At 39.7% G+C, this 11086-nt stretch overlaps 1 protein-coding gene across 1 annotated transcript in view; it reads left to right on the top strand.

Annotated features, from left to right (window-relative positions):
• Positions 1-3752: 3752 nt before the first annotated feature.
• ITGA2 (integrin subunit alpha 2) overlaps positions 3753-11086 on the top strand; it is a 48682-nt gene continuing 41348 nt past the window's right edge. Inside the window, exon 1 of the mRNA XM_059491827.1 lies at positions 3753-3952. Coding sequence (XP_059347810.1) covers positions 3753-3952 — 200 coding nt within the window. The remainder of the gene's footprint in view (positions 3953-11086) is intronic.

The following is an 11086-nucleotide window of genomic DNA, read 5'->3' as shown; positions in this document are numbered from 1 at the left end:
ACTAGTGCAAATTATTTAAAAGAATAAAATCAAGCCCCAGTGGTAAATGGGAGGGATGGGTGAAATGGTTTAGTTAGAAGAAGGCCATGGGAAGAGAAAAAGGACATTGCTTCTGTAAGCTGTGGTGAAGCCCAGGGAAGCTACAAGGAGTTGAAGCTTCCCAGTCCATGGACAGGTGCATTATTCCTTGCTCCTTGGAATAAGCCCCCATCTTGGAGAAAATAGGACCACAGAGGGTGGCCCTGGAAGGTTCAGGGATGGATGTTACACACTGGTGGGAGTTTCTGAGGACAAGGGAGGAGATGGACAGGCAACACATAACCTACCACACATTTTGCTGACCCCACCTGTCTTGTCACAGCACCCCAGGGGAATTTGAACCATGGGGACTTTCCTTCAGGCTGTTGCCTGTCATACCTGCTCCCTGTATTTTCACCCAGTTCTGGAGGAAACTTTTGCCCTGCCTGTAGCATTTAACAAAACACTCACCTTGGACATAAATTAGAAACATCTTCCATGTATTTGCATCAAAGTTGTCCAATGCACTCAGCAATGTAATCATTTGGCTTGCACTATGATTTGCTAATAAGTAACAGTCCAGAGAGTCAAGAGTTTTTCTCTAAATGTCACCGGATTTTGGGTCAGACTGTAACTGTTCATCATTCTATATTGCTTTCATCTCTTTGAAAGCCAGCGTTTATTTTCATGTGCAACATATAATGTGGGGAGTTCTTCTTCAGTATTTTCATGTAGGATGTTGCTGTGTTATAGTCTCCTTTGGCCTCTTGAGAAAGGGAAACTGCTAAATCATCCTTGATTTCTGACTGAGAATAATACAATTTAGCAACAGACACAAAAAAAAAAACCCTCAGGATATGACATGCAAAAATGTTTATATAAAATATAAGTATATTAGATCACAAAGGAATTACTGGCAATTGTCGATTACTATCTCAATACACTGTTCCTTGTCCTCAAAACCCAGACATAAACTGTGATTATATGAGGTTGTGTTTAGTGTCAAAAGGCTTGCAAAATACAGGGCAATGAGTCTGTACACATTCTCTTCTCCAGTCTTAAACAGCTTGACTCAAGAAATACATTTGTCTCTAAGGATGTTTCTCAAGAAACTATACTTCTAGCAGTGGGTGACTTCTGGCTTTCCAGAGGCTGACTGTAGATGTGGTTGTTTGAGATAACTAATGTATGACTTCCTGTTTGAATTTGTGGTAAAAAAAGTAGTAACTCTTTTACTGTTGTATTTAGTCTTCTGCTAGTGATATTCCTGTTTTGAATTCTGTGGGCAAGGATACAAAATACATTGAGACTTTCTACAGGTCATGAACTTTTTCTGCAAACCTGTGTGATTTTAATATTTTCACTATGATTTTATTATCATTATTACTATTATAATTCAGCTACTGTGATGGGCTGTTTCATGCTGATATAAACCCTGTTAACCTCTCTTCCAAAGCTGCTCCTGGGACCTAGGAGAAAGTGATACCAACAGTAAGCTCTCTGCCCATCAAAACTAGAGAAATGGTTAGAATTTGAGGTTATATTTTTAAGATGCCATCTCTCCTTAAAAGTATCCTTGTTGTAAGGGATTATTGAAAAAGCTTCTTCTTTACTACACAGTGACTCATACTAAATGACTGTGGTGAGGCATATTTGTGTGTAAAGCAGATAAAACTCATTCTGTCTGGGCACACAGGAAGGGAGGGGAAACATGAGGGACATTGTTTAACCCAGGAGCAGCTCTGTGAACCTGCCTCATCTGGAAACCTCAGGGAGTAGCTGAGGTCATGATTTCTTCCATCATTGCCATTTTTGGAGGCTTTTCAGGAGCTCTAAGGTGTTTCTCAGCTGGGCTGTAGCTTGTTTCTGGAATCCCACTGCTGTCTCAGTCCTTCTACCTCCACTCTGGGGAAGCAGTTACCTACTCACAGCAGAGTCCCTCAGGGGAGTCTGGTCTTTTTCCTGCAGCTCTCCCAGTGCATATTCTCCTAGGTATCCTCCTACAGTTCTTGATCAGAAAAACAAACAGGCCCTTTATGGATGAAGAGTGGGCCCCCCTGTCCTACAAAATCGACTTCATCCCTAGTCCACATAGCTGGTTCCTTCCAAAATGGCATGGAATGGCATGCCATTATTCCCAGGCATGTAAGTGCCCAAGAAAAAGCAATTAAGAACAAAACCATAGCTAAGTAGAATTGCAATGTTAAATGTCACGATTTATTAATGCTGTTCTACCTTGCATGTTTGTAGCTCTAAGCTTTCCTGTTTGGACAACTGTTCAGACTGTTTGGACTGAAAACAAAGGCTTCTGGCATGATAATGAAATGACTCAAAAATTTAGGTTTTCTGATGCAGCAGATAATCTCATTTTTATTCCCGTGCCACAAACTCAATTATAAACAGTGTTAGCAGGTACAGTGAGGCCATTTTGTTTGAGCAAGAAAATTGAGGTGAATGGAGTTGCATCCAGCTGGTAGATGGTCACAAGTGCTGTACCAAGGTTCAGTTTTGCTTTGGTATCTCCATTGCCTGGATGAGGGGATCCAGTGCACACTCAGTCAGATTTTGGGTGACACCAAGTTGGATGGTGAGAGTGTTCATCTGCTGGAGGGCAGGAAGGCTCTGCAGAGGGATCTGGGCAGGCTGGATCATGGCTGAGGCCAATGGTGTTAGGTTTAACAAGCCCAGTGTCAGGCCCTGTTCTTGGGTCACAACAGCCCCAGGCAGCTCCACAGGCTGGGGCAGAGTGGCTGGAAAGGAGCAGGGGGTGCTGGTGACAGCAGCTGGACATGAGGCAGGCTGTGCCCAGGGGGCCAAGAAGGCCAATGGCATCCTGGCCTGGATCAGCAATGCTGTGGCCAGCAGGGCCAGGGCAGGGATTGTCCCCCTGTGCTGGGCCCTGCTGAGGCCACACCTCCAGTGCTGTGTCCAGGGCTGGGCCCTCACTGCAGGAAAGGCCCTGAGGGGCTGGAGAGAGTCCAGAGAAGGGCAATGGAGCTGGGGCAGGGTCTGGGGCACAAGTGCTGTGAGGAGCAGCTGAGGGAGCTGGGGGTGTTTATCCTGGAGAAAAGGAGGCTCGGGGGGACCTTATCACTCTCTACAGCTGCCTGAAAGGAGGCTGTGGCCAGGTGGGGGTCAGCGTCTTTTCCCAGGTAACAACCAATAGTGCAAGCAGAAATGAGATCAAGTTGCACCAGGAAGTTTTAAACTGAACATTAGGAAAAATTTTGTCCTGGAAAAGGTTGTCAAGTATTGAACCATTCTTCCCACGGAAGTGGTGGAATCACCATCCCTAGAACTTTCCAAAACACGTGTAGTTGTAGCCCTTAGGGACATGGTTTATTGGTGGATTTGGGACATGGTTTATTTGGTGGTTGAGTAAGGTTCTTTCAGCCCTGTAATTCTAGTGTACCTCAGCAGGCTGTTGATGTGTTTGCTGTGCCATAAGCCTAACTTATGCCTGAAGGTAAAGGAGGATAACAGACCTGTGAATCACTCTTTTTTTTTTTTTTTTTTGCTTCTATTCAGCTAAAACATTCCCATTAGTAATGCTGCAACTTTTGTTAAGACAAACAGTGAATGAATCACTGATCTCTGCCCACAGTAATACAACACACATAAAGAGTGCTAGAAGAGGCATTTGGCATGGCCAGGGTACTGTGGCAAAATCACCGTTTTTTCAAGCATGTGTCAAAGGCTGTGTTTATTTTCTTCTGTTGGGGGAGCTGTCGCAGATGAAGAGCCTTTTTCACCGGGATCAAAATTCTTCTTTAATTGCTTCGGTTATAATCATAATCTTTCTGTTAGCAGGCATTCTTCATAACTGCTGTGAAGGCTACAATGTTGGGCTCCTGGAAGCAAAAATATTTTCTGGTCCACCAAGAGAGCAGTTTGGATATGCAGTTCAACAGTTTATAAATGAACAAGGCAAATGGTAAGCATTTTGAATGGGTTGGTTTAGGTCCAACTAAAAGGTTAAGTAAAAAAATGTTGCAACTCTTAATATTTCTTTTATAATTCCACATCTCATTTGAAGGGATTCTGGCTAATTTGTCTTTATATTTCAGCTATCTTTTTACAAAGAAATAATTAATGTTACTAAATCAAAAGTTGAGATATTCTAAAAGTACGTGCATGTGATGGTTCATGCTTTTTTACTTAACACCATGTCTTTCCTTAACCTGAGGTCATTCTTATGGTAATTTTTTTCTTCATCTCCAATACTCTAATTTCCTTAGGCTTACAGTTTCTCTACAATTTTAACTTGCATTTCATTCATTTGTGTACCCAGAGCATCTCTGTTGCTCTATCTGCTCTTTTATACTCTTTATTTTACTATGTGGGTATTTCCCCATTTTAACATTTTTAAGATCAAAACAAATTATTAGGCCTAGTGAGTTCTAATTATTAGTATTAAAATTAAACTAAATTAATATAATTTTGTGTCTGATACAGTATTAACTGTTTGCCTCACAAGGGATGGTGTATTTAGATGTTTATAACACAATCGTAGCAAAGTATTGTTTGCAACATCTCTTCAGCTACAAAATTTGACCTGAAGTCCTCTGTTGCCACAACATTGGACTTGATGAGCAATTAGTAAAATATTTTTTCTAGTAATGTTGGTTTCAAGAAGAACTTTAACGTATTATTGGGAGTAAGTGCATTTAGTAGAAAACGCAGTGTTTCCTCTTCTGCAGCCTCAGCAGGCACAAATCTTCAGGTGTCTTTATGTGTAAGGACTGTAAGTCTTAGAAAGCTGTTGAGAACTACTGAACTCTTCAGTGGCTGTTTGTGTATACATGGGTTTAAGTCTGGAGCAGAAAGGCCCACCAGATTGTACATATTATGGTATGCTGATACACTTTGGACCGGTCAGCCTCCATGGACAGGAACTGTGTCAGAACCCAAATAGCCACAAACTGGAAGTTCTGCTTTTGTGACAACACCCTCAGGAACTGCACTTTTTTTCAGTAAAGAGAAAGAAAGATGTCACACAAGAAAGTGTATTTTGCCATTAAAATTTGGAAAAGTGGCACAGAGTGACGGAGGCAGCTGAGAGGTTTGTGACCGCGCCGCTGCCATCGGCTGCACGCACACACATACAACCCCGACTTCCCAGAGGTGTTGGCTTCCAGGGACCAGGAGACACAGCCAGAGCAGAGCGGAGCTGTAGCCTCTGAATTAATACCTTGGCATTTTCCAACCTACCCCCACTCTTCATCTGATGCTGTGGTGGCTTCTCACTGCATTTCTGCCTGCTTTAATTATGTGTTTAGTCACCCATAGATCAGAGATCTCTTAAAAAAAAAAAAAGGGCAACCAAACCCCCCTTCCCACCCAAGTTCTGTGTAAAGCCATTTACAGGAGAACGTGTGCCTGTACTGAACTGAACATACATGGTTTCATACATGGAGAAATTGTTGTGTTTTATACTTCTAGAGAGTTTTTCTGAAAGCCTGCAGAAGAAGCAATAGCTGCCTGATCCATTCAAGCTATTTATGTTTTATATTTCCCTCTTTTAGTTTTGCTTCTAATATAAAAACTCCTCCACTACCACTTTCTCGGATAATGCGTGCTGGATAGAAGGAAAAAAAAAAGTAACTTTGCTTTAACTTTTCCTACCTTACAGAATCATGGAATCAGTTAGGTTGGAAAACACTCTTATGACCATGGAGTTCAACAAATCTTCTCCTAAGTATACGAATATATTGAATCTGGTAAATTTTTCTGTATGTAGGCATTTCACCATTAGTTCTTTCCCGGCATGGTGTCTGATGTATCTCCAAAAATCAGGGAAATTTTATCAGTTTGTGTTGAAGTAACGAGGACTTGTTAGACACTCTTCAGTGAAGAAAAGCCCTTTTCAGTCTTCCACTCAAAAAATCATTAGGCAAGCTTAAAAAAAAGAGTGAGTGAGTCATGTTCGACTGTCTTGTTCTCTTAATTTCTAGGCTATTTTATTTTTCTGGGGACAATAGAGCTTTATCTTGTATGCATTATTAAAAAACAAACAAACAAAAAAATTAAAACCCAAAACAAAAAACCCAACCAAGCAGACAAAAAATAAACCCCAACCCAAACAGAACATTCAGTCTCTTTCAAGTTGTTCAGTAGAGTTGTTTTCTCCTATGAGCCATGCGGAGGCTGCGATCCATGCGCAGAGTTCTTGTTGACATGGCTGAACTGGGAACAAGATAAACAGTCTGAGATAAGATCAGGGTGATTTTTCTGTCTGAGGGGAGCATTTATCATCATATGCTTTTGTGGAGAGATCGTCACTGTGCAGCAAGAATGTGATGTATCAGAAAACTCTGTCCAGGCACAGAGAATGGGGCTGCTCACCACACCATGTGCTTACTGGGGTGCCATCTCTCCCCAGAAGAGATTATCCAGAATCTGAGCTCCACCAGAAATTCTGTCACTTCCTAGATTTTGCTTAATAAGTTCACAGGGTGCTATATGAAATACAGCTTTAAAAAACCTCCTGTATTCAAAGAGTAGAAAGGAGAGCTACAGAAATATAGCACATGCCAGTTATGTTATTCAGCAGTATTTCTGGGAGGTGCATCTCCTGAGGCAGTAAGAACTAAAGAAATGATAAAGAGAGAATCTTTGCAAATTGTTACTGGCTTTCACTTTTTCTTGGAGATGAGTTCAGAGAGAAAAGGGAAGACGGTCCCAAAGGCAATGCAGGACTATTGGAGTCTGGCACATGTTGGGACACTGTGGCACAAACTACCAAGGAAGACTGTTTGTGTTAGAGCAGACGATCCAGGATAATTGGGCACTAATCCACTGTGCATTGATGAGCCTTGATGGTGTGTGATGCTCATAAATAAGCACAAACTTGCAAGTCAAGCACAGCTCAGGCTTTTCACAGTTTCTGATGGGAATTTTAAAACAGGAACTCTTTAATGAATTCGAGGAAAATTGTGAATACCAATGAAATTCATCAATTAGAAAAGCAGTTGGCCACACAAGTAATTAGCCACCGCAGAAACATAATTTAGTTTACACTGTGGTTCTCCCTGTCAAGAGATCATCTGCATCTGAATCTTAAATTTAAACTAAAATTTCTGTTATTTTATAATCTTTTAGAAAGCCAGATTGTACCCTATAAAGTTCATCTTGAATGTGCATTCCCTTAACAGCAGCTTACAGTACAGTCTTCAGAGATAAACATATTTACTCCATGTTGAGAGTTGGTTTTATAGCTGTCTCAGGTGAGGAAGATTGAAGCAGTTGTAGATAGCTGTGAAATGCTTTTTCTTACACACATGTGTCTTCAGACACATGCTCAGCTGCGTCTGTGTGCTTAGAATTTGCAATTTTAAAAATTATTTTGGTTTTGACTTTATATTGTGGTATTTTTGTATTAAAATATTTTGTTTCATCTCACATGTCAGTAATGACAGAGTATACAGTGCACTTACTGATGTATGTCATAATTATTGCACTACCAAATATAGTTTTAAAAATCATGGCCTAATTCTCACTGGTCACCAAATATAGTGGCCTTTCTCCTGATGATCTGTGCGGCCTTTTCAAACCAATAAGATATTTTGCCAGAAAGACACATTTCTGTATGAACTTCTATTGAAATCAGTACATTTTCAAAGCTTTCTGATTTTAATGAGGAAGGCCATTTCTTTTGAGGATGGTAATTTTTTGATTTTTTTTTTTCCTCCTAACAGAAGCTGCCATTGTTGCAGCTCTGTCTTTTCAGTGCCAGAACCACTGCTAATGCTGAGTTCTTTACCCAGTTTTGTTTTCCCTGACTGCATGCACCACAGTTTGCCCTTTTCCTGCTTGGAAAAGCTCTGCCTTCTTTTTTTCTAGGACTTCTGAGTTTGTCACTCAAATTCTCTTGCCATAGCTCACTGTAGTTTTTGAACTTCTGATTCTTGTTGAAAGGATCAAAAGTTTTAGATGGTGAAAGTGCTTTAGTGTGCACAGAGAAGCGTCTATGAGCATGAAGAGTTTTCTGGTCTCCATATCTACTCACCATTTCCTGTAATTGTAGGAAAAAGGCCAGATGATCTAAGAGGTTCTTTCTATTCTTATTTTCCTATTAACCATCTTCATGTTTAGAAAACAAAACACAATGCAACACAATAAAAAGCAAATATATGAGAAGAGAGAAAAAAAAATAAAAAAAACAGAAAATACAAAACATGCTCTGACAACAGCTGGGAATTCAGCCCTTCACTATGAATTCGGTTTTTGCTTTCTGCTACATCACAGTTTGCTGATTACTAACTTTGTCATGGTGTAATTTCCCAGAAATAATTCCTGTTGCACTTTGATCTGCCACTCCTGCAGCTTGTGTGGTAAGGCCTTGCTGCTGAACTTCATATCACTTCCTAGTGCCATTGCTTTGTATACAATGTTGGAGAATGATTAGGGAGATGAATAATAACATCAGTAGCAATATTACATTATACTCACTATAGTATTTTGTAAAGATGGTCTGCAAGGACATATAAAGAGGTTTTGTAAAAATAAATATTTGACTCATGGCTGAAAAAGAGCCTTAATTAATACATTATACGTGATACAGTTTATTTGGAAACAAGCATTTTCAAGTATTTTAGTACTGCTTTCTTGCATTCTTTCTTGATATATTCTGTTTCGCTTTGTCTCATGTATCCTGTCTAATTACAGTAAAAAAATGTACTTAGCAGGATGCTAGCCAGATACTCCCTTGCTGTCTTCACTTCTTATGTTTCAGAAAGATACACATGCATTTTCCCAGAGCAGTGTTGTGTAACTCCCTACTGCAATGGTTTATGTTAATTTTGAAAGGCAAGTAGGACTTCTGATTTCTTACGTAGATTAGGGCTGGTATTAAATATTAAGTAAGGCAAAGAATACAAAAGAAATAGAAATTTTGTTATTTCCTAGAGCCTTTAGGGCTGGCAAAAGTAGGGGGCTAAGCTTGGCATAAGTCAGTTAATAATTTCTTCTCAGGCATGCATTGACAACAGGTTAGACTAGTTAAGTCAAATAATGCAATGGGTTTAATAGCTCTGTTCACTTCTGAAAATCACCATCAGTAACAGTCAGTTCTAAGTGTGAATTCTGTATATGGAGTGGCATTTTTTGGCCTGCAATATAGGTATGACATTGAGATTCACAGACTATGCAAATCTACAAGGAATACAGAAAAATTAAGTAATAAAATAAGTCCCACTAAACTGTGAGGAGTGCAAGGCAAATAAAAGACAAAATTAAATTTCTTTATTTGGCATAGATTTAAATCTGGATTTAAAATGAGAAAAGTTCTTCTTGTTTTGTCTTACATTTTCCTGTTTGTACCATGCAGCAACGCCAAGGTTGGTTTCAGGGGTACCAATAGCAAAATTATCTTGTGAATATCAAGTTTTAGAAGCGATAGTTCCTTGGTATAAGTGCATGTCTGGATTGCAGTTAATGTTGAGGGCAGAGAAAATGGGAGGCAAATAATGCCCATGGAATGAGCAAAAGTATGCATGCCTTTGAAAAGCAGAGAACAGCTTTTAGTAAACACCAGAGCAGGGATGATGTTTGTCTCGATGCCAGTAGCAGGGGTGGAACTTGGAGTGAGCTTGGATTTAGGCTTGGATTTGGAGTCAGCTAGTGCTCAAGCTTCTGTTCCTCTTCTCCCTCTCACTCACTTCTCTTGTGAGTGAAACTGTGTGCTCTGGGCTCTCAGGAAAACCTGTGGCTGCAGAGCTGTGCCAGCACAACACAGAGATTCACAGTGAGTTTCATACTAGATGGGAGTAGTTTCAGTGGGTATTTCCAAGATACAAGGCCATTCTCTGAACAGTAGCTGTCATCCTGCAAGGACTCTGAAATATGTTTATCTTCTGGGAAACTTAGGAAAAAAAAAGTGCAAGTGTTTATAAATGTACACAGTGCAATGTTCAGCCTGACAGTTAATACTGGAAAGCTGTTCCCGTTTCAGATATTGCACACACAGTGTTGCCATCCATTTTAAAGATGTTTCCTCTTTCCACAAAAAGTCCTAACACTTCTCTCCCATCAGCCCAGTTAGCATTTTATATTGCTGTACCCAACTCAGTAGTACCTAGCAAGCTAACACCATGTCTTCCTCCTCCTTCTTCCTCCCACTATTGACCAGCTCCAGCCCTCTGTGTCACTGCAAGTATTTGCAGATTATGTTATCTGTTGGCACATGACCAGTGCAGTAGCTGCTTATGAGCTCTATTTGTTTGGTCCTGAGCTGTGGCAGTTCTGGTTTCCACTGTGCTGAAAAGGCTCAGAAACACTCATTAAAAAAACAAGAAAATCAGAGGCCTCCTCACAGCTATTGCAATATTTTCGTTTTAGAGAGGTGTTTGTATGAAGCTAAGTTGCATATTTAGAGATGCTAGAAGTACACAAAGTCCTGTTCTTGCTGCCTGCATGATCACCCTTTTCCAACAAGGTAATTGAGAAAGAGTTAGGCATTGTTAAAATATCCAGACACACAAGAAAGAGAATCTGAAACCAAACCCTCAGCTGAACTGATAAAATAATGTTATTTGTGTTTGATGAAAGTGAAATAAACTTAAAAAGAAACTGCAGTTTAGCAGGATTTTATCTGAGCAAACTAGAGAAAAACTCTTTCATGTGTATCTAAAACTCTTTTTTGTCATAACCATTTTATTCTAACTAACATCACAGCAGTAAAATCAGATGATCCCTAGGAAGTTAACAATATATATAGAAATTTTTAAAATATAAAAATTTAAAATATAAAAATGTCACTTTTTTTTAAATAGCACCAGGTGTAAAGGTATATGTTAGATACCTATAAAATTTTAGAGAATAGCAATTTTGCTCTGAACAACCTACTGATGGACTAAAAAAAGATGATTTCTAATTGAATTCAATATTCTGTATTGGGGCTCCATTGCTTGTCTTCCTACAGTCTCCAAAATGCATTACTTACTACCATGGATTGTTCTGTTTGAAAATAAAATCATGTTGCTGCTGGAGCAAATACCCATAGTCCCTGCTTTTCAATAATCTGCTTTATTTTTAATAACTCTTGAGTTCATAATTTAGAGACTTTTGA

The sequence above is a fragment of the Ammospiza nelsoni genome, chromosome Z, assembly GCF_027579445.1.
Source record: "Ammospiza nelsoni isolate bAmmNel1 chromosome Z, bAmmNel1.pri, whole genome shotgun sequence".
Taxonomy (NCBI): Eukaryota; Metazoa; Chordata; class Aves; order Passeriformes; family Passerellidae; genus Ammospiza; species Ammospiza nelsoni.
This window is presented reverse-complemented; position numbering and strand designations above follow the sequence as displayed.